The sequence below is a fragment of the Mangifera indica genome, chromosome 3 (genome assembly GCF_011075055.1).
Source record: "Mangifera indica cultivar Alphonso chromosome 3, CATAS_Mindica_2.1, whole genome shotgun sequence".
NCBI lineage: Eukaryota > Viridiplantae > Streptophyta > Magnoliopsida > Sapindales > Anacardiaceae > Mangifera > Mangifera indica.
In genome coordinates this window covers 3,663,026-3,685,769 of record NC_058139.1, presented here as the reverse complement: position 1 = coordinate 3,685,769, position 22,744 = coordinate 3,663,026, and the positions used below count along the sequence as shown (strand labels likewise).

Here is a 22,744-nt window from a genome sequence, read left to right as displayed (position 1 = left end):
GTTTAGTGTTAGACTCTACAACCGCCAGAAAGTAATTACAATAGAAGAATCTACAGGGTTGATAATTGATAACTTACATATAACAACACGCTCTTCCTGTAAACAAAATAAGTGCAGCAATCAAAACTTCAGAAGGCCTGCCTCACCATTATCATCACATCACATCCTTTACACCAAAACATCTCAAGCTATCATCATAATTTTACTTTTAACTGTATGTAACTTTTTAAGACGCTATAATACTTAATTTTACACAAAATGGCACCCCCAATAAGAATGTGGCAAAATTACTTTGGCACAGCCGACAATTAAACAATTTGTACAGACATCTTCTTCACATGAAATAGCTTAGAGGCTTCTTTCTTCTTGAACCCCCTTCCCCATACAGTTCATTCCATTGTAAAAGCTCTGTCATGTTTACTGACTCTGATGAAACACTTGCACATACCTATTTTCAGATTATATCAACAATATGTTATGACAGTGAAATGAGCAACAGCAGGAAATACAGTTGAATTCTGATTTTCACTTTACCCGCTCATGAGCGTATTTGAAGTCGTTCATGTTTAGAGGCCGTATATCATCACTCCCACTCAAAGCTGGAGCAGGTTTACCTTCTGCTAATGCAGCAGCACGTTCCTGTAAACAGTCAAACATATTAGATTCTCATAAATAAATATCCATCTAAAAAGGGAAAATATAATAAATAACGATGCAATACACTTTCATCTAACTTTTCCCCTTAAAAAGAAAACCTTCAGATACAGTTACATGGCAGATCAGAGAACACTATCATTGTATTTCAGCCCCAACTTTTACATTTTCTTTTTCCTGGAGCCTTATAGTATCTGCTCATTCATCAAATTAAAGAAATATACCCTTTTTTCCTTCTCCAATATCTCTTTTATTGGGCAGTGAGCAGCAGTTACACAGAGATTCTGCAATACAACCAATGAGACATAAAAGAGAGTCACTCCACAAATTCAACAAGAGAATATAACCACACATCAAAGAAAGAGTAGCAAATTCAACCTTAAGGTCACTTCCAGAATATCCGTCTGTCATGCTTGCAACTGCATCAAAATCAACATCAGGAGACAAATCCTCTTTTGCTAGTATAACTTTTAATATCTTTGCTCTGTTTGGAGCATCTGGTAAATTTACCATCAATCTGGCCAAGAGAACAAATCATTAAAACAGTCAAATCAAATTTATCAGTATGTTAACTCGATGAGGATGATTATTTTCGGTCCTTGAGGTTCTGCCTAAATAACACTTTGATTCCTATTATTGGGAGCCAACGGGCTTAACTTATAGTCTAACAGAGACTGAAGTGTTACTTTCTGATTTTAGTGAATTCAAGTTTTACTTAGCCTAAACCTCAGGCACCTAAATGTACTTATCTTAAATTTAAATTAAGCTAGAGAAGAGATATCAGAGCATTCTCTTCGCAAATGTCTGTCTGCAGCTCTCCAATGAGCCTTTCATAAGTGATTTTAGTGTACCTGCGTGGAAGCCTTCTAATGACAGCCTCATCAAGGTCAAAAGGCCTATTTGTGGCTGCAAGCACCAGAACTCTTTCTGTATCTTTTGTCCGTAAGCCATCCCAGTTCACCATAAATTCATTTTTCATCTTCCGCATGGCCTCATGCTCTCCTGGATTTTCCCTCCGGCCCAACATGCTGTCAACCTACAAGAAGTAAAATGGTAAGACAGGGAGGAAGAAAAAGGTAGTGAGCCTGTACATGATACAAAAACAAATTCAAAATATTAAAGAGGTGCTACAAGAAGCTAACCTCATCAACAAATATGACACTAGGAGCAATTTTACTAGCTAGGGAGAAAACTGCTTTGACATACTTCTCACCTTCACCAAACCACTGCAATAAGACAAATACATGAGTTCAAATTCATCATATATATATTCATACAAAATTGGAATAGTTTTTAAAGCTTTTAATGAAATTAACCTTAGATGTGATGCTTGACATTGAAATGTTGATGAAGTTTGCACCAGCTTCAGTTGCAACTGCCTTTGCAAGCATGGTCTTCCCAGTCCCAGGAGGTCCAAACAGAAGTATGCCCTTACAAGGCTGGATACAAAAAGAATTGAAGTGAGGAATGATATTAGTATACAATCAAATAAAAATAATAATACAACTGCATTCAAAGGATAGTGGTAAATTATATGACATAAATAGGCTTAAAAATCATATACTTAGAAGAAAAAGACCTTGTGAAGTTAAATGCTACTTAGACTTGCTAAAAACTTTTGAGGATGGTCATATATTGTCCACAAATTATAGAAGCTACAAAAAGAAATATATAGACATGAAGATTTGAAATTGATACGGTGACTCTTAAGATCTATGCCCAAACGTATATCAATTGTACTTACTTTGTATATCAATGACAATTCAAGACTTGTGGTAGTTCTACTTGCCAAAGGAACATTTATGGGATAGGAGAAAATCACCCATTATGTAGATTAATACTGCCAATTGATCCAACAAATAACACTTGTTCAAAAATCTATGGAACTTGATAATTTTAATGTCAGAGGTTCTTAGTAGATATAGTGCAAGATGATACAACTGGGAAGCCTAACTTCAGTTAAGGAATGGGATCAAGAAAAGAGTAAAATAATCTGCAACCTAATTAAGGTCCATAGCTTTTCCTTTTGGAATCCAGAGTAAGATTGTAAGGTGTAGCTCAAATGTAAACTCTTCCCCAATGCTTCAAATCATATTACCAACTATATAGTGGGCAAAAAGTACTACAAAGAGTTCCAGATATAGAATCTTTTGAGAGGACATCAGAGCCAGTTACAGCATACAGACATCATCACAATCAAAGATAAAAGCACATAACTACATCACTGTAATGTCAGATAAAAATTACTTCAATGAAGAGCTTATAACCTTAGTCAATTGACCCTTGCAGAATAATTCCGGCCTTTGCAAAGGAAGCATCACCAACTCCTTCAATGTATCTTTGACATTCTCAAGAGCTCCAATATCATCAAATGTAACTCCAATATCACTTGGTGGAATCACATCAGATAAAAGTCTTTTCTCAAATTCATTTTCTGTTACAACATCCTGTTATAGTCCAAAACGATCAGCATGAAAATTAACAGGCCACTTCTTCCAGGTAAGGTATTAGAAGAGTAAAGCTTTGTTGAATCACCTTAAGTGACTTCTTCAAGCTCTTAGATTCATTCTGGATAGCCTGTAGGATTCCAATCCCATACTGGATGCTGCCAGAATTGCAACATTGCGTTACAACTGTGTAATTTCCATCCGAAAACCAATAATTCAGCTGACAATTGTTGAAATAGGTTTTAGAAGATGAGATATTAGTTACCTCTCACATGATAACACAAGTCTTGCATCAGGATCTGCTTCTGGATTTTGCATTAGATGGTGGCTTAAAGCCCATCCAACCACCTTTTCTGCACCTGTATTACCACATTGTAAATTTGACAGGTAAATGAAGGAAAGGAAGTTCAGACAATAATTCTTAATCTGAAGACATCAAAATTGACCATACTTTCATTTGTGAGTGATTGGTCCTTGATGCACAAGGTCTCAAGTCCTTCACATTCCACCCCACTCCGACTAAGAACCTACGGACAAAAATTCTCAATTCTCACATGATAGAGCACAATTCAGTGTATAGTCTACCTCAGACATAAAAAGTACCACACCACAAAGTCAGAAAACATGCCTCGACATTACACACAAGAACAGCCAGATGCATATATCTCAGTAAAAATAAACTATAAGCACAAGCATTCTGTATAGCGTTTATTGCCCACAGTTGAAGTGCAGCAAAAATTACTCACAGAGCGTAGATGATTGAGGTTTCCCTTCATTTTTAGTGTTTCAGCATCGCGATCCAACTGATGCTTCCAAGACACTAGAAGTGCCTCATCCTGCAACAATTGCAAGCTTTCATAAAATGGAGTAATAAGAAATAAATAAACTAATTTAGGCAATGGCTGTAGCAACCCCATTAACGGAGCTTATAAACAGGAACTAATATACAGACCTGTGGCATGTGAATGGTTACTTTATTAGGGAAAAGCTTGGTTAGAAGTTTTGTTGCCTTTGGGACTTCCTTCCCTCTCTCATGCAGTCGTCCAAAGCTATCCTGAATATATATAAAAAAGACACCAATATCATGCTCTAGACATTAACAATGTGACAACACAGTCCAACAATTTTCAATTGGCAGCCATACAATATTATATCCCATTTGTACCAAAAAAGAAAAGAATAAGAGGAAAGATGCTTTTATGTAAGGCATTGTAGGCATAACCTAAAACAGAAGAACGAAAAAAAATGGAATGGTAACCAGAAGGGCTTGGGGCAGAGTGACCTTGCCCCTAACCTGCCCCAACAGATCAGATACAGCCTCATGGCACCACCCTATGTCCCAATTCTGAGCAGGCTTCAACCTGCAGTTACCACTCAGTGAACAAAAATGATCATCCATCCCCACCGTGACTTGTTCCACAGTTGAACGAGATGAAATATCACTTTATTTCTCATCCAAGAAAAATATCTACAAAACCCTTTACAGTCATATGGATAGATAAGAGATTCAGAAGTTCATCTCCTTTCTTTACATTAATTTCTATAATACCAGAAAAAGTTCAAAAATATTAATTTACATGAAAATAATAACACCACATGACTGGGTTAGTTCATCCACCCCCTACAAGACCCCAATTTAGAGTTTTTTTAAATATTTGCCAGGGCTTTCTTGATGTTTTAAACAGGATTTCTGGGATTTTCAAGGAGCAATTAATATTTTCTGGAAATCATTAAGAAGCTTGAGACTAAGTGATCTCTCCAACGGGGACAAATGAAATTAAACCTCACATAAATACAAACAGGGAAACGAATTTGGAAGGAAAAGGAGGGGGGGGAGGGGATGTTTGGGGCTATCAAAAATCTATACACACACACACATGTAAATCAAATTTTCTTCAACGTCCTCTCTATATGTAGAGAGGGTTTCAAACCGGGCGGGTGCTCCATTCAAACAAGACAACAACCTTGGGAGACAATAAACTAGAGGGATACAATAATCCAATGTGGCCCAAAAACCCTTGACCTCTTGGTTGAAAGCCAAGGCATATACCACTAAGCCCAACCCTTGGGGTCTGATCATCAGCTTTTACTGGTACCCAAACAGCAGCATAGACAACAAAAGCAGCTAGGTTGCAAGGACAATAGGAGAGAATCTTAATAACATACGGAGAAGAAGACTAAATCCTTGATAACTTTTGTAGAAATTGAGATGAGAGACAAGGTAACACAAATGAGAGAAGACAGACATCGAATTCTGTTAAAGATAGGCGACCAGAGTTGAAAAAGGGTAGAGAGAATCATGATCTCTGATTTAATTACCAAAGGCATATAAGAATGAGAACTCAGTATCAGAGGCGAGACAGGTTGGGAGAAGCTAATCCGTCCCTATCATTAGGGGCAGATTTGAGTCAAGCTAGCTCGAGCCAAAGGTTTATTACTATCAAGCTAGAGCTCGGGAGTATTCAGCTCACCAAGTTTGTGAGCCTAGAAGAGTTCGATTCAAATTGTTTAAAACAACGTTGTATTGACTAATATGCATCAAAATAACATTATTTTTGCTGATTTTGGAGTGATTAAAGTATCAAGCCAAGCTTGGTTCGATATTGTAGCCAAACTTGAGCTCAACTCCCCTCAAGCTAAGTTGAGCCCAAGTTGATTTAAGGGGAGCTCATTGAGCTCAAACCTAGGTTAGAGTTCAACTCTTTCAAACTGAACCGAACTCAAGATAGCCTAAGTTTGAGCTCATCTTAGTTCGAATCCACTCCTACTTGTCATGAATATAGGTTGAGTCCTGTTTGTGTTTATATCTCTGCCCCGTTCGACTCAACCTGTCCAAAGTGATTCCAAATTGCCATCACAAGAAATGATCCATCCTTTCTCCCTTGACAGATTTGAAGAACAAGACAAATTCTATAACTGAAACAACAGATTCCGAACAACAATTTAATTCATTTCCAAACCCAAAAACAACAATATCCATATTCTATTTCTTGCTTCAGTTCCAATTATCCATTACCAACTTGATACCATTGCATAATCACTGTATTACACGCCATGACGGAAAGAATAATGGGAGAAATAGCTATACTATATCTAGCCAAGACCAAATATCATGATGAAAGCAATTAACAGCAAAGCAATTAGTCTTGCATACAGAAAATGCACGAGGAAAGACAAAGAAAGCTGGAGAAGCAGCCATATGTCAAAGAACTATGAGAGCACAATGACCAGAATAAGAATTGCCACTTTCTCAACAAAGATATATGCATGAAAAACTGAAGATACTCATGCTGCTGTTCCTTCTTTGAGGCACATCTTATACAAAAGTGTGTCAAGGAAAAAAAATGGAATTTTGAACATTCATATGCTATGGAATAGCTAACAATTTTTCTTCCATGGAAGGAACCATCCCCACAAGTAGTGGAGGTCAGAGAGGGCTAGCCTTGCTTGTCTTCCACAACAAAAAATATATATTATAACAAACTTAATTTTAAAAAAAAAAATCTTAAAACTAAAAAAAAAGATATAATCAGTCATCCTAATTGACATGGACAAATAAGATTTAATGGATTGTACCTGTATTAAAAATCTTAACTTTTAGTTGATAACTATTAGAAACTTCTTGATTATTAATGACTTTCTTTTTTGCATTTTTTAAAACCAGCAACTAATTGTAGGCACTTAGTCTACATATTAAAAGATACAAAACGTCCACAACATGGAATGAATGTGCATGTCTTGATTCAGATAATCTTCCCTAAGTTGTATTTCTGTTAATAAATAAATATTTTGAGAAATTAGGTTCATTATGTCTCCCTGATTTTGGATGTATGTCTTTTTTTCTTTTTTATTTGCTATTAATATAAATCTCTTATAGCATTAAGGTTTACTTTAAAAAGTTCTAATTTAAACAAGTCCTCGAAATATAAAAAATTTAGCCTACATTAGAAAATTTTCTAGCAATGCCCCTAACCCTCACTCATTATTAGTCACAAACTTAAAAGAAGATAAATAAAATAAGAAACAAATAACTATAGAATAAAACAAACAACATTATTGAAAAGTTATATCTTACGGGAAAAGCCAAGTCGAGCAGAGCAGTTTGATTGCTGCCAAATTTTGTGAAAAGCAGGCCACCGGGATGTGACTGCAAGAGAAAACTGCTTTATTAGTGTACACAAACATTATCTAGAGGTATGAAAGGCAAACCATAAGTCTCATAAGAAGCTACAATTTGAACGTTTCACTGTAGCAAACAAACTCAACTTCCAGAGGGCTCCCTTATAACATGAGATTAAGATAAAATCAATAACTTCTCTTTACACCAATTTACTAATAATATTAAGTCTCTTTCCCACTCAAATGTTGGTATCTTGTATGCTTAAATGAGACAAGTGTTGGAACCAATGCACCAAGTTGACATGAAATTACCAGTTGTCAAATAATAATAGCTTTCCAGCAAATTACAGTTCAATTAGCTTCATGTAATTAATACTAGCATTCTTAGAATAAATAAGAATCATGTTTGAACTCTGCTTCACAGTCCAGTGGTGTAATTGTTCTGAGACTTAAATAAGTTTCAATGATGTCTTGTAACAAGAACATAAGTTTCCACAAGATAAGAACTATATTGAGTCATTATGTTTAACTCTTAAAGATACTTACTCCAAAATTTTAGAAGTGAATGAATACATATAAGTATAGTTTTCAAAATTTGACATATGCGGAAAAACCCATGCACTAAAATAAAAAAGTCTCTGACATACTGAAATTCTGTCAAAGTTTTTACTTCTTTATTCAGGAACTTACGAAATTGAGTCAGATGCTCATAAGTCCCGATACTTTATAAAATCTTCACTATAACCCAGGAAATCAAGAAAGCATTACCTTCTCCTTCCGATTGTCAGTATGAGTGTGTGAACCAATTGCAACCACTCTATCAGGAAGCCTTTCCAGTCTGCTTTTAAATGTGGAATATGCATCTGAATTTCCTGCAACAGACTTCTCAGCATCTTTCATAAACAATATGAATGGAGAACTTCGGCTTTCACTGTCTACCACCTGATGAACAAGATGAAATAAGGCGATTGTAACTCATGGAATACAAGCACAAATCTATATGCAGATAAATTCATTTCTCTATCTAAAAAAATGCTACCTCAAACAGTGTGTTAATGAGTAACTTATCCAAGTCTTCCACACCAGTGTTCTCCAAACGAAGATCAGTGACTACAGAGAGAAAGAGAATACACGATTTAAGGCAAAAGACTGTAAAATACAGGACAATTACATAGACTAACAAAGAGAATGTTGCCAGCAGAGTTTGACATTACTATTGCAGAAGAATCCTTGACCTCCTTCACATAAACCACCAAGGTCAACACCATCAAGTACTGGTTTATCAAACTTTACACCAATCTTTGACAAAGGATTTTCTTCAAATAGCAATGCAACCTTTCCCCGGCAGCCATAAGGTGGGCCCCTACATGTAAATCATAAGAGCATAAACTACTGAGACACCAACTTAAATTTAAATTGCACCAAAGCATCAGAATGAGAGACAAATCAAAGTTGAAATTAGATTGTGTATTCGGTCCTGTTTCCTTCAACCAGAGGCTTAATTAGCTACAAGCTTTCTCTATCATTTTGTAAACTCTCTATTCTTCTACATCATACTATGACTGATAATCATCTTTACAATAAGAAAGTGTGATCCATTAAGCAAATTATCCACACAAACACAATAGGAAGGTCATAAGGTTTCACAAATTAAACTCTGTGATCCAACCAAAAATAAACACTTGATATGACAAAGAAGAAGGGATGCAGCAAAATTATAAAGTAACCAACTCGGCAAGATGCACTACCCATCCAAACATCAACATACTCAGATTCACAGAAACTGACAAGAAAATCAGCAACTAAGGAGAAAATATTCTTTTGTAAAATATGATATTATCCAGAGGAACTTGTCAGCAAATAATGCACCTTGCAGGAGGTGATGCTGGATATATGCCACTAGAAGCTGAACCGATGTATCTTACCCTGTCACCTGCATGTTTATTTTCCAAAAAAAAAAAATCACCAAAGATGGAATCCAAGATTAGCCAGGCACTTCAGTATGTGAAAGCACACTGGAAACCAAAATAACTTCTCCAAAACTCTAAGGAGCATACCATCCATTTTCTTTTTTAGGTCCAAGAGCATACCTAATTTGAACATGTGACTCTTAGATGTCCCAGCAGAAGAAGGTACAATTTCAGTCTCCATCTTTGGTTGAGATTCTGGACCATGTGCAGTAGGTTGATTTGAAGAGCTAGGTACATCAGATTCACTAACAGATGAGCTCACATTCTTAGCCAAATCAATGGATACAGGACCTTGTTTATGGCAGCTACAGGATTTTTCAGCATGTGATCCATCCTTCAGCAGCTCAGCTTCCTTAGAAGATAAACCCTACAACAGCATGAATAAATAATTTAGCCACTTCTCAGACTTTCTCTCTTATAAGTTAAGACGCAATACCTTGAAGAAGAATATTATTTTAAACAATCAAGATATAATTTTCTGATCTGATATAATGTTAAAAAAAATCCTAGCAAGGCAAATGGAGAATAAATGAGAGCTAATTCCACTTTACAGAATCAAGCAAATGATTTTTATCTTACACCCAAAAGTGAATGACTATCAAATATTAGCAATTTAGCCCCAAAATATTGTGCAAGTGCCTTTGCCAACATCTCCTGATAGATTTCAGACCCTGAGAAAAAAATCCACAGGAAAAAAAACTAATGTAAAAATTCAGATTCATTAACTGAAGTAGTGCAGACTACAAAACATTTCATTTAGAATAATGGTAGTACAATATCAACACACCTGCAGGACCAGAAAGCAAGATCCGTGGGTTCACAGTAGTTAAATCTGAAGTATACTTTACATGTTCTTTGTGCTTCAAGTGAATATATGAAGCTGCAATCAGCACATTTTTTGTATTCTCACTGCAATAAAAAAAGTGAGCCCACAAATTAGTATTGCATTTGTTTAATGTATAAAAGGAATTAAATACATGCAATATACAACCACAGTTGAAGATGAGCATGCTAATATAACTTGAGCACTGTCGGAAACTACAAGAATGCATAGTAAAAAAAATTAATACATTTGATCCAGCTGAAAAATATTCCACCCAGCAACTCGTAGAAACCTACTGAAACCAAATGGCATCCATACTCCCTGGACCAGATCAAACAATATTGCATATAATAGCAAGAAACAAAGCAGGTCATAACATGTGGGATTTATGTCAAGGAATTGACATGTTAGTGTTGAAGATGCAAGAAATTATAGAAATACTTAGATAATGACCTGAAAACATCAAATCAAAAAACATAGAATAAGGCAGAAATAATATAAAATTTCCGATAAGAAAAATAGAAATATATCATACCTTAGATAATATGGAAAACTTTCGAATGACTCTTGTAAGTTTGCACCATCAAGAATTCCAGCATGAATATCCTCTCTGAAGACTGCACACCTAAGAGACATACCCACCGTTGATGCTCGCTGTGAATCCCTTCTCCACTCGTTTCTTTCGTCCAATACCTGTTTACAGATACTTTTGCTCAATTTCAGATTACAACTAGTTGATGGAGCAAACATCCTCAAGAAAGGCCTTAGCAAATCATTCACCCCAGAGAGTTTTACATTGCCTGCCTCTATTCCAGCATCCTTGTTGCCTTCAAGAGAAATATTCTTGCCAGCTGCTCCAACATCTGCAGCTTTATCATTCTCTACATTTACAGCTGAATTTTCTTCCAGATGATCAAGATCAACCTCTGTACCATCAGGATCGACAGGAGTAGGCAACTCAGTCCCTTTACTGGTGGTAGGAGCTGGAGATTTCCAACGTGATAGATCCTGCCTCAGGCTGGAAAGAGAGGCCAAAATGGAAGCCCCAGCCACAGCAGAAGCATCCCCCGTTCTCCTCTCAAGCTGCAAAAACTTTCCAGCACTACTTTGAACCTCTGTACCTTTAATTGCAACTTCAGGCAAGAGGTGTTGAAATATCTATGTTGAGAAAAGTTAAGGAATTCACCTAGAAAAGAGATACATTGGCACTTAAACACAATAGAAAACTGTGGAGTCGGTAGGGGAAAACCAAAAAGACACTACATAATTACCAACAAGAAAGAAATAGGTACATAAACGACCCTCAAATAACAAAAGGATACATAAGCATGGTTCCCCAGCGAACCAAAGATGATCTCATCACCCGACTTAAGCACACGACTTGTGGTCTTCTTCACAATTGACCCATTTACTTGCACTGAACCCTTGCTTCCAGTGCTTTCTAGCATGGCCACATTACTGCCTTCGCTCTGATCATGTCCACAAATAATCAGTAATCATACTGCAGATACATATTTAATGAGTTTATCCCCACAAATAAAATAACAAAAATTGTTACCAATAACAAGGAAAAAAAAAGCCAATAATAAATGCAATGGCATCTAACTAGCCTACTCCAAAAATGGTCTACAGAACTAGGAAAAAGAAATTCTGGATTGTATTTCACCTTCAGTAGCACAAATTCGTTTAGCTTTGGAACAAAGCCCACAAAATTTGAATAAATGTAAGCATGAATTTAGAAAATACCTGTATATGCTTTATCTTGCATAGAACTGCACTAATGACCTGGTCCTTTAAAGGAAAATTGCAGTTTCTACTTGATCCAATAGAGAAGTTTGGCAAGCAAATAGATACATTTGCATTCTGCAGAACATAGAATGCTTCACTCGTTATATATTAAATAACACACACCTCAAAAAAAATGTCACAGCTATCTATCTAATACAGCTAAGAACAGAATTTGATGTGCAAATAGCTACATTACATTTTTATTTGAAACAAACAATGAAGAAAACTTGATACTAGAAAAACTCTGCACAAAGAGCGCAAATTACCTGACCAGACTGAGACAAAAGCCTGCACCAAGGCATTGCAGCGTCAAAACTTGGATTATGTTTATGATATAAACTCCAAGAAGAGAATGAATTCCTCGGCTTCTCCATAACAACAGGCGTCGACCCTTTCAAAGAAACAGAACGAACCAAACAAAAAACCCCAAGAAATTCAAACTCTAATCCAAACTTCGCAGAGAAGACACAGTTGCATAGAAATGATAAACACTGATAATCTTTTTTTTTTGTAAGAGTGCAAAACAACTACCTTCAGCGATCGGTGTCGCCACGGGCACAGCTGGTGCGGCCTCCGTCTTCCCGCCATTTAAACCCTCTCCGGAGATCGGAGCATCTCCAGTCGCGCATTCTCCGGGATCCGCCGGCGGCGGAATGCACATTTCCTTGGAATTATCCGTCACCGGCATCGGTTTCTCCGCCGCTCCCCCATTCTCGACCTTAAATTACAAGATTTTACAACTTAAATCCCGCAATTTCATCAAAACCAAACACCTTGACTCAAACCAAAAAAAATAAACAAAAAAATTTAAAAAAATAAACAAAATATAAACACCTTCTGACGCTTCGGAGAAGGGGGCTTATCCTCAGAAGACGAAGATCTCTTACTATTGTTACCAGAGAGAGATCCACTTCGTCTCGTTGACACCATGACTCTCCCGGTTTGGTGTTTCTTTTGGTTCTTGTCTTTCTTGTTTCTCTCTGTTCAATACTAAGAGAGAGAATACAAATTAAACAAATTAATTATATAGGAAGGGAATTATTTTATATTTATTACTTTTTTTTTTTTAATTTGTCTGTGTCCTGCTGGTGCACACATATTTGATGCACTCATCCGTATCGGGGGCTTCTAAGGGAGTGGCCATAGCTGACAAGTGTAAGATAGCATTATATGAATAAGGTTGGGAATTAGTTATTGGTATAGGTTAGCAAAATTAGTTTGGTTATTTCTTATAATACGCCGCGGCAGTGATGGACTAGCGGGTACGGGTGGTTTATTATGTAATAGCGTTAACGGTTGGCGGAGTGAAAAGTTCAGTGTGAGTGAGTGGGTTTTCTCCTCGCTCTTCAAGCCGCTCAAATTACAATATTATTTTCACGATATATATTTTAAATTAAAGAATTTTTATAATAAAAATTATTTACTGCCATGTTTAAAATTGTATGTATACATATACTCAAATGTACATTACATGTATTTCAGAATTAATCATACGAATTTAAAAATATCTTTATTTTTTTTATGAGTTCAATGGATTTTACTGATTTAACACTCTCAATCACTATGCACAAATTGTGTAATGTTTTATTATAAAAATAAAAAATTATGATAAAATAGATTAATAATAAATTATTAGATATAAATTAAATTATTATAATATTATTATTTTTAATATAAATAGATAAATATAAATAATTATTATATTTGATTAGAATTATTAAAATAATAATAATATATTATTTTATTTAAATGTCATTAAGGATAATTATTTATTTTTAATTTTAATTTAAAATCAATACATTTAAACTGGCTTTAACGAATCCGTACATATCTAGACTTAATTGGTTGTAGAATTCAACTCTTTTTATACGATAAAGATAGCTGAATTTGAATGCAAGTGAGAGTTATAAAGAAAGATATGCACAACTTATGAAAGTTCTAATTTAATTATGTGAGGGAAATTTGTATAGAATTGAAGTTGGTGAATAAACAACAGGACCACGTTGAATTGAAACATGCCAATTATTGATGCAAAGGGAACGAAAGAAATGCACCAATTATGTGTTACATGAAACGCACACACAGCACAACAATGTATCCAGTCTTGGATAACGATGTTGACGTGGTAGGACCAAGCGCCATCGTCAACTTAAGAGGTCAATGGTCAACCTCATTGCGAATTTATGAGGGTGATTAGGTGGAATTCATTGCGAATTCATGACATTTCTTCAGCAATTGGCACGAACATCTGGAAAATATTGAAAGCCAGCCAAGAGCAATGCAAAAAACAAACACACAGGGAAAACAGACTACATACACCAATCCCTCAGCTTCACGATCCACCACTGTCTATAAGACAACCAATGCAGCAACAAGCAAAAGCTAAAGGAGCAGCAGACACACGGCAGACAAACACCCAGTGGAAAGGCAGCTTCAAACAACAGCTGAAAAGATGCTTCTGAAAGAGATTGAGCTGGAGAAATTGCATTAGACAGGGCAACAGTAATCTGCTCCGGCGGGGTAAAACAGAGAGAATGGATCCACAATTTAGCAAGACTTCCACCGTCTGATTCCGATCGGATGGTGAAGTGACAAATAATGATTGTGAACAACCAAGAACAAAAAAGAGGGGATTTGAGTGAATGAAAACAAAAGAAAAAGAGATACTTGCGATTATTATTCCTACTTGCTGGTTGCAGGCTTGTTTCTAATTTTGGAACAAATTATATAGTGATAGATTAAACATTAAACTATACCGTTCCCTATCTCATTTGCTTCATCGGATGGGTATACTTTTTTAAGTACGTTTATATATATTGGACTTGGAGGGAAAACTATTAAAATTATCCTTCAAGTTTTCAAAACCATCATTTGAATGATAATATTTGTATTTTAAATCAAATAGATCTTCAATCAAAGTATGAAAATTTGCATGATAAATACTCTTTCATCTTAACTTTGTTATTGACTTAGAACTAAAATTTAGAAAATTAAAATTGAATAAAAGTAAAATATATGAAAGACAACAAAGAAGTAATAAATTTTAAGTGGTCAATATTAAATTTTAAAGATTATATTGCTATTTTATATATACAAAATTGAAATTTTTTTATAATTAATAAGGATAAATGATATTTTATACATTACCAAAATGAATATATTTCAAAATTTTTGAGGTCAACTAGTCTCTTTTAACCCTATATACGTTTCTCCCTCCACATCAGTGTATCAATAATTTTGGTTTGATTAGAAAGTGTCGTATGGACCTATTGACAAAATTTTAAAAAATAGGCAAAGGATAATAATGTGATAAGGTTTTTGAGTTTTGAGGCTCCATTTAATAGGGTAAAGGGGTAATTCTAGTAAAACTTCCAAAACGTTAGGGTCTATGAATGAAAACCATAATAATTGTTATTTGATGTAAATTACAAATTATAAAGGGTAGTATACGATATTCTCCCAAAGACTTTTCTTTTTGTAAAATATTTTAAATTTTATTTGCAAATTTAAGAGCGTAGGTAATGAGAGTCGAAGACGGCAAATCTTATGGCATCCTCAAAGAGCGGACGGACATCCTTAACCCAAACAGGTGTATGAACCCTCTCGCGGCCAAACATTACGTCTTGACCAGTGCTTCAGCTCTAAATGCCTGAAGGAGGAAAGTTGTAACCAGTCGGACTCAAATGGCGAAAAGGAAGATTCATCAGGAAGACGACGACGAAAGCGGGAAAATTCAAGGAGAAGACGACAACGAAAGCGGCTTTGTTCTCATTTCTGTTGAACAAGGTAATTAGCTATCAACGGTCAATTATTTAATTCAATTTGCCCATAATCAAAATATTTTTGGGGCTTCAAAAACGTGTTGTCAAGAGATTAACTTTACTTTTAGATAGCTGCAAGCTACGGACGAATTTTCTTAGAAGGATGTTTGCACTTTCCATTTATAATATGTCAGCTGTTGTCTAGACAAACAGAGTCAAAGTTAGGGTTACGTTTGGTTTTGAGTAGTCACAAAGTTCAATGCCAATTTAGAAGAGCTAGTTCTAAAGTTCGAATTCGAATTGCTATCGGTCATTTTCCACTTAAGTCATTTGAGAAGTAAATAATAAAGCTAACCAATTTGTTGAACTTTTTTTTTGATAATTTTCTTTATTCCGTTTCAAAGGGTTTGGGGCTAGTGTGATACATAAATAAGCATATGTTTTTGGGATTAACAGCATTCTTCAACAGCTCTAGCAAGAGTTATTCTGTGCCAGAGATACCTAAAACAATGTGTCTGCTTGCTTTTCTCATTTAAAAAATGTTACAGTGTCATCTTTGAAAAAAACAACTTCAGTTTTTCAATTGGTTGGATGTTTACGATATGTCAGTCCAATTTTTAAACAAAAAATGTGTGTAATGTTGTATGTGGAGTTCTGTTATCTTAAATTGGTCAGCTGAAACCTTAAGCCTACCTTTGAAATGTCTATGGGTATAAGCTTTATTAATGGGTGATATGTGGTGTTAGAATATTTTGGCTAGAAAACTGATAAGGAATAACTTGTGTTCACTACACATTGAATGTGTGTAAACTGTGAACTAATGACCTTTAGAAATGGTAATGTTAGACCTCCCATCACTAAGGTGTACAAAAGAAAAGATAAGGGCGAGCACATAGGAATATTGAAGGATAGTGAGGTGGAAAATACATTTATGAGAGTGCAAAAGGGGGTTGACTTGGGTGACAAAGAGAAATTGGTGGAAGTGGACGCAAAACAAGAAATATAGAAAGAATTAAGAGAGAAAATGGGGGAGAGAAGAACTGAGAGTAAATTGGAATGGGAGACCTCGACCTTGGGGGAACACTAACACCTCTTGATGTCAGCTTATTTTTTTTAGTTATTAATTAGTTACTTTTTTCTATCATTTTTGTTTGATTGCTTGTTGTTAGTTGAATGCACTGTGGACTGAATATACCTATTTTAATCCAGCCATCTCTTGAATTGTTGCATAATTGTTTGAATTTATCTTGAACTGTTTATGGATATTGGGAAGTTTTGAGTAATCTGTGCAGGTTGCTAACAGGAAACAAAATACCATGTAAAAAGCTTGTTAAACCAATTTCGTTATGCTTTATAGGTGCCTCTCCTCATCGACAGTCAAATAGGCGAGTTCACAGATTTGCAAACTCTAGGCATCAGGGGATGTTGAACAGCAGTTTGTTTGATTGCTATATGAGGTAGACTCCCTAACTCAAATGTGAAAAAAAAGGGCTTCCCTTTTATCTCTTGATGATAAGTTTGGTTTTAATAGGAATTTATGGAGAAATTTTCCAGAAGATAAGGTGTTGGATTTTACATATCTTGACTGCTTGTGGTTTTCTTTGTACACGGAAGAATCTTACAAAGGGAAGGTGCTGACTTGGATTAAGAATAAGCGCATATTCTCAAAGAAATATGTCTTTATTCCTATTGTTCTTTGGTTGGTATTTCAATTCTCATATTTATAGACTGTAAATCTGTATTCCTTTTTGTCATTCTGGGTTATATAGTTGAGATGCAATACTATTAGGAGCCACTGGAATCTATTGATCATCTGCAACTTTGGTGGAAGTTCACAATTGGAACCTATAACTTCATGCATGTTGTTGCTAGATTCACTTCGAATGGCTGATGATCCAATGAGGCTTGAACCTCTGATCAGAAAGTATGATTCCAAAATGTGATTTTGCCACATTTTAAATTATTTTTTGTGTTGCACATTTGTTCACTTACAGCTTGCAAATTTCATTTTAATTTATTCTCAGGTTTGCCGTGGACATTTATGAAGCAGAAGCAATGCCAGAAAATACAACACTGGTTTCTCAGATACCTATCCTGGTGCCTAAGGTGATGATACTTTTAATCTCTTGGTTGCTTTTTGAGTCCCTATTTTTCAAGTTTCACTCTTGTGACTAAAACAAATTATACCCAGGTTCCCCAACAAAGAAACGAAACGGATTGTGGATATTTTGTGCTTTACTATATAAGTTTGTTTGTGAATAATGCCCCTGAGAATTTTCGCATCACTGAGGGCTACCCTTACTTTGTAAGTTAGACCATGTTGAACATTATCATAATTATAGTCTAGGAAAATCTTGAGTAATTGCTGATTTCCTTGTTTTTTTCTCCTTTGGTTTACGATACAGATGAAGGAGGATTGGTTTGGTCTGGAAGACTTCAATAGTTTCCGTGACAAACTCAAATCTGACAGCGGTTAGATTTATTGTGGATGCCTGGATGAGGTATTGGAAATCATTATCACAGATAAAGATGTACATATGTGAAGAAAATGGACATAGCAGGTAATAATACCTATGGTGTGAATAGGCCTATCAATTGGGCCTATAAACTAGGCCGAATTTTTTTCAGGTTTCATTTGTTGTGTTTAAGTACATTACATTTAAAGTTTTGGGCTTTGAGCCATATTTCTCGCCTCAAATAGGCCTGAAATAAAATTTTGGACACTTGCGGTAGTTTTTGTCTCCGTGATAAGGAGTACTTGTGTGCTTTGCTTTCCCCTTCATTTTGCCTCCCCCCATTGGTTGCTGGTGGAAGAAACAGATCAATTAAAGTTTTAAGCTTTTCATTTCAAAAGACTTTAGCTTTATTGAACATCCTGAAGAATTTCAAATAATTCTCAACCAAAAGTTCAATCTTTACTACAAAGTTTCCAAAATTCAAAACTTGTGATTCAATCTCCAACTGCTTAGCTTTAGATCTATGTTGCACATCATTAACCTATAATTTGTGCAATTGAAGCTCCTTTTAACTCACTTTTTTTCCAGGGACAAAGTTGCTGGCTTGTGGCAGGTGATTTGCGTCGCGGTGTGTGCTAGAGGGGCTGCTGGGTGGCATCTGGTCAGCTGCTGATACTGTTAAGAAGACAGCAAGAGCAGTAACTACTTGTGTTTAAGTCTGAGACAAAAAATGATTTTGAACACTGGGAATGTTCAAGCCCCATTCAGACCTGAATTTTAAATTCGTTCGGTCTGATGCACTTTTTTGAGGCTGAATTATCGGGTTTTGGGTCTACCCAGTTCGATTGACAGCACTAGGTGTGAATGCAACGGCTAGTAGAGAATGCAAGGTGGGTATTATGAAAGGGAGTCATTGGCACAATTCATCAGTTGCCATTTGGCTAGTCACACCCGCAAACTCATTGCAGCAATTTACCATCAGTTTGTGGTTATCAGAATCTCGAACTTCTCGTTACTGAAATATGATCGTCAGAGGAGATGGTGAAGCAAATGCATCACCTTCTGCCAGGCGGCAGCTGACTGTAATAATTATCTGAATTGTGCTGTGGGCTGTGTCGGCCTGTCAAACCTTAAATCTTATGGTATGACAAAATTTTCTAATTTTTGTTAATTTTTTTTATAATTCTCTATTTTTTTTTAATTTTTATGGATTGTCTACTTTATTCACGAGCTTTGGCACGACCCATTTATTTATGGGCCCCGATAAGCATGGATCATGCAACAATAATTGAATTTTTTGTCCCAAAAAAACAATAATTTGATTTTTATAATATTTTAATTTAATAATGATCAAATTATAAATAACTAAAACCTAAATAATTTAATCTTATTTATTTGCGTTATAATCCCTGAACTATGATCAACTTTATCTTTCTCTTTTTTATTATGCCTAATTTTCCTAATTTACATGCATTGCTAAGGCTAAAATTAAAATTAAATTTGGTATTATCTATAAATATCTTGATTTTTTTTTCCACGTCTCATTAAAATAAAAATAATGAAGGTTGAAGGCAAATACCCGCTTTGGTCCAACGAATTGGGTGGGTCGTGCAAAACCCGATTCGACGAATATTCTTGCCAAAAACGCATTAACTCTGTACGTCGCGAAACACTTGATCATTACCTGTCTTCTATATAAAGCATGCACAAACCCTAGACGCAGCCACACTCTCTCGCAGGCTTCCCAGTTTCTCTCGCTGGTAAACTGCAGTTTTTCAATTTCAATCATCATTCGTTTACGTGAATACTCTTGATTTAAATTGCGTTTTATCTGAGTGCTATTGATTTAAACTGCGTTTATATGCGAATTTTATTTGGATAAAGTTGCTTTTCTATTTAAGTGATATACAATTTAAGTTGTATATATGTATATTATACTTGTTAGAGTCCGATTTCTGGTTTGTCATAGTTCAGTTTGCTTTTGAGATAGTGTTCTAGTTAAGTTTTGTTATATAATTGCTCTGTTATGTGGGGATCTCCTACATGCCAATTCAGAAAGTTAATGTTGTTGTGGTTGTTAGCTCTGTCAAAAAGTAGGTGAATTTTGATGTCTTAAACATGTTTTCTGAAAGTTAATTTCATTTTCCATTAATTTATACTGTTTACTGGTCATTTTAAGTCGGTCACATGATTATATCGGAAGGCACTCGTGCTTTGTAATTTTTAGTGGAAATCAAATATGCTTCTGTCTTATTATTGTTTTTCTTCAAGTATTCGTTTGAAAATGTTGGAGATAGGCACTTACTATCTTTCTCAATCGCTTCAGAAACAGACCATATACTTGCTAGCGATGGCTGTTGCATTCTATGATCTCAACTCAGATGCAGGGTTGAAAAACCTTGATGATTACCTTCTTACTCGCAGTTACATAACTGGGTAAATTCTGTTACAATCTATTCTTTGAGAAGTCCTTGAGTATTTTTGGAAGCTATAAGATGATTAAATATGTCTTCTGACTAATTCTATTACTTTCCTTCTGTCTCTTCTATCAGCTACCAAGCTTCAAAGGATGATGTAACTGTATATGCAGCTCTCTCAAAGGTTCCATCATCTAAATATGTGAATGCATCTCGGTGGTTCAACCATATTGATGCACTTTTAAGGATTTCGTGAGTTCTTTTTCTTATGATGGTTGTCTTGGTGTAATTTTGTCTTCATTATGCAGCTTTGTGATGTGGTCTTTAGTTTCTTGTTTATACACATGTTTTATTTATTTTTCAATTAATAAGATTTTCACGGGAACCCATTTCAGTGATATTATAATATTGTTGTTTCAGTGGTGTTTCTGCTGAAGGGTCTGGTGTTACTGTGGAGGGATGTGCTTCAATCCCTGAAGCGGCAATTGCAACTCCTCCAACTGCTGACTCAAGGGTAATTTTGCAAGCTTTTTCATTGTTCTTGGTGCAGCTTTACATATTTGTATGCAAAACTAAAGTAAATTCTGTTCTGTTCTCTATCACACTCTCATTTTTATGAAAATTGAATTGTGGTTCAATTTCTGTTTATATATCACACGATTTTCAGGCTGCAGCCGCAGACGACGACGACGATGATGTGGATCTGTTTGGTGAGGAGACAGAAGAGGAAAAGAAAGCTGCTGAAGAGCGCGCTGCTGCTATTAAGGCATCTGCAAAAAAGAAAGAAAGTAAATTTCTCACCTTATTGATTTATCAATATATTTATCACTGAGAATTTGTTTTTTCATTTGTTTATTTTCTAAATGTATTTGTATTGTATTCTCAGGTGGCAAGTCCTCAGTTCTTCTTGATGTGAAGCCATGGGATGATGAGACTGATATGAAAAAGCTTGAGGAATCAGTTAGAGGTGTTCAGATGGAAGGTTTGCTCTGGGGAGCATGTATGTCCTTTCTCTTTCTGCTCCGATGTAGTGTTCTTTACTTTTTATATATATTGTAACATTCATCTTTTATTATTTATTGCTCCTGGATACCAGCTTGTTTGAGAATCAACTTATTTTTTTTAGAGGTTAAGTTTTGCTTTACATTTTAGGGAAATGCTTTATTATCAATTTTTCCCGGGTAGTACAAGCATGCATTCTTTTTAGGGCTTATATCAGTTTCTCAACGTAAGATTCAATGTGGATTTTGTATATTTTCTATCAATTGCTTCTCATGGTTGTGGCTTCTGAAGTTCTGCTTCTTTTTAAAGGTTTTTTTTTTTTTTTTAAGTGTTCTGATATGTTTATTAATTGATGTCACAGCCAAACTTGTACCTGTTGGATATGGTATAAAGAAAATGCAGATAATGCTAACCATTGTTGACGATTTGGTGTCTGTTGACGATCTGATTGAGGAACATCTGACCGCAGAGCCAGTTAATGAGTACGTCCAGAGCTGTGATATTGTAGCTTTCAATAAGATATGTAAGTTATATCCGTAAGCTTCTCTTCTCTATTTTCTCAGTTCATATATAAGTGATATAGCCTCTATGGATCTGATTATTGAGTTAAATTGTGCAATTCGTTTTACCAAATATTTTCAAAGTGTCCAGTTATCACTTTCTCTATTATGTGGACTTAATTTCATTTGACATTCTTGTTACAGAAATTTGGGATCCTGGCGATGGGTGCTGGATAGGTTTCCAGGAGAGTTTTATTGGTGGATGGTCATTGCAGAGAGAAGAGATATTTATGCGTCTGTCTTTTAAGTGTACTGTTTTTTGCATCGTGGATTTTGCATTTGGTTGTTGGTTTCTTTTGGGTGGCGTTTGTCATGACTAAAGTTGGTAGACAATATTTCTAATGAAGATATATTTAAGGTCAGCCTTGCAGATTTTTCCGTTTTATAACTTAATAACGACAGACTTTCTTTGAGCTTGATATCTTTCCACTTGAATTCCGCATCTTGCTAAAGCTTAAGAGAGCCTATTTTGGCCTGATAAAGCGTTTCAAGCTCACGAGTTCTCCAATTAATATGGTATAATTATTTTTAATTTGACTAATTATCTTTAATCTCCTTATAAAAATTTGAAGATTAAACCCCATGGTAATTACAGATAGAAAATCTATCATTTTCTAGTCAAATTCATAGTTTTAACACAACTGACATTCTAATAGAACGAATAAACATTTTCATTCAATAACAATTAATTTTAAACCCAAAAGTTGGATATTCATTACAAAATTTGATATTTAATTATATAAGTAT

At 35.3% G+C, this 22,744-nt stretch overlaps 3 protein-coding genes across 10 annotated transcripts; 2 read left to right on the top strand and 1 right to left on the bottom strand.

Annotated features, from left to right (window-relative positions):
* Positions 1 to 112: 112 nt before the first annotated feature.
* On the bottom strand, positions 113 to 12,806 carry LOC123212027. Of its 4 annotated transcripts, none has more exons than XM_044631048.1 (28): positions 12,636 to 12,806; positions 12,333 to 12,519; positions 12,068 to 12,192; positions 11,760 to 11,876; positions 11,336 to 11,482; positions 10,794 to 11,171; positions 10,549 to 10,706; positions 9,978 to 10,099; positions 9,770 to 9,861; positions 9,311 to 9,557; positions 9,090 to 9,153; positions 8,435 to 8,583; positions 8,260 to 8,330; positions 7,989 to 8,162; positions 7,177 to 7,248; positions 4,054 to 4,155; positions 3,848 to 3,937; positions 3,553 to 3,628; positions 3,367 to 3,460; positions 3,190 to 3,259; positions 2,922 to 3,101; positions 1,971 to 2,093; positions 1,797 to 1,880; positions 1,506 to 1,690; positions 1,033 to 1,171; positions 879 to 938; positions 535 to 639; positions 113 to 448 (listed from the first exon to the last, which is right to left on the bottom strand). In XM_044631048.1, the coding sequence occupies exons 1-28, from the start codon at positions 12,729 to 12,731 to the stop codon at positions 335 to 337; spliced, it is 3,621 nt and encodes a 1,206-aa protein (XP_044486983.1). In that variant the 5' UTR covers positions 12,732 to 12,806; the 3' UTR covers positions 113 to 334. The 4 variants fall into 4 exon arrangements, with proteins under 4 accessions (XP_044486983.1, XP_044486984.1, XP_044486982.1 ...); XM_044631049.1 differs by having other exon boundaries at positions 10,809 to 11,171; XM_044631047.1 differs by having other exon boundaries at positions 10,549 to 11,171.
* A 2,493-nt stretch (positions 12,807 to 15,299) lies between these two features.
* Positions 15,300 to 19,189, top strand: LOC123211701 (probable ubiquitin-like-specific protease 2A). Of its 5 annotated transcripts, none has more exons than XM_044630540.1 (8): positions 15,301 to 15,587; positions 16,920 to 17,019; positions 17,094 to 17,193; positions 17,332 to 17,486; positions 17,587 to 17,668; positions 17,754 to 17,867; positions 17,968 to 18,123; positions 18,607 to 19,033. In XM_044630540.1, the coding sequence occupies exons 1-7, from the start codon at positions 15,485 to 15,487 to the stop codon at positions 18,037 to 18,039; spliced, it is 726 nt and encodes a 241-aa protein (XP_044486475.1). In that variant the 5' UTR covers positions 15,301 to 15,484; the 3' UTR covers positions 18,040 to 18,123; positions 18,607 to 19,033. The 5 variants fall into 5 exon arrangements, with proteins under 5 accessions (XP_044486477.1, XP_044486475.1, XP_044486472.1 ...); XM_044630537.1 differs by having other exon boundaries at positions 17,094 to 17,261; positions 17,352 to 17,486; positions 17,968 to 18,063; XM_044630536.1 differs by having other exon boundaries at positions 15,302 to 15,587; positions 17,094 to 17,261; positions 17,352 to 17,486; positions 18,607 to 19,189.
* A 458-nt stretch (positions 19,190 to 19,647) lies between these two features.
* Positions 19,648 to 22,359, top strand: LOC123211702 (elongation factor 1-delta-like). The gene is made up of 8 exons (XM_044630543.1): positions 19,648 to 19,778; positions 20,345 to 20,454; positions 20,571 to 20,687; positions 20,856 to 20,949; positions 21,103 to 21,223; positions 21,322 to 21,435; positions 21,799 to 21,960; positions 22,142 to 22,359. Coding segments are annotated over exons 2-8 (696 nt in total). The 5' UTR covers positions 19,648 to 19,778; positions 20,345 to 20,368; the 3' UTR covers positions 22,144 to 22,359.
* The last annotated feature ends 385 nt before the right edge of the window (positions 22,360 to 22,744 follow it).

Coding starts and splice junctions, on each gene's coding strand:
- LOC123212027 (XM_044631047.1), bottom strand. CDS start 12,731: ATGGTGTCAACGAGACGAAGTGGATCTCTCTCTGGTAACAATAGTAAG. Junction 11,172..11,335: donor CGCTGGGGAACCATGCTTAT/GTATCCTTTTGT, acceptor TTCTCAACATAG/ATATTTCAACACCTCTTGCC. Junction 4,156..7,176: donor TGCTCGACTTGGCTTTTCCC/GTAAGATATAAC, acceptor ATATATATTCAG/GATAGCTTTGGACGACTGCA.
- LOC123211701 (XM_044630536.1), top strand. CDS start 15,485: ATGGCGAAAAGGAAGATTCATCAGGAAGACGACGACGAAAGCGGGAAA. Junction 17,020..17,093: donor TTGTTTGATTGCTATATGAG/GTAGACTCCCTA, acceptor TGGTTTTAATAG/GAATTTATGGAGAAATTTTC. Junction 17,868..17,967: donor CTGAGGGCTACCCTTACTTT/GTAAGTTAGACC, acceptor TTTACGATACAG/ATGAAGGAGGATTGGTTTGG.
- LOC123211702 (XM_044630543.1), top strand. CDS start 20,369: ATGGCTGTTGCATTCTATGATCTCAACTCAGATGCAGGGTTGAAAAAC. Junction 20,950..21,102: donor CTCCAACTGCTGACTCAAGG/GTAATTTTGCAA, acceptor CACGATTTTCAG/GCTGCAGCCGCAGACGACGA. Junction 21,436..21,798: donor AGGTTTGCTCTGGGGAGCAT/GTATGTCCTTTC, acceptor TTGATGTCACAG/CCAAACTTGTACCTGTTGGA.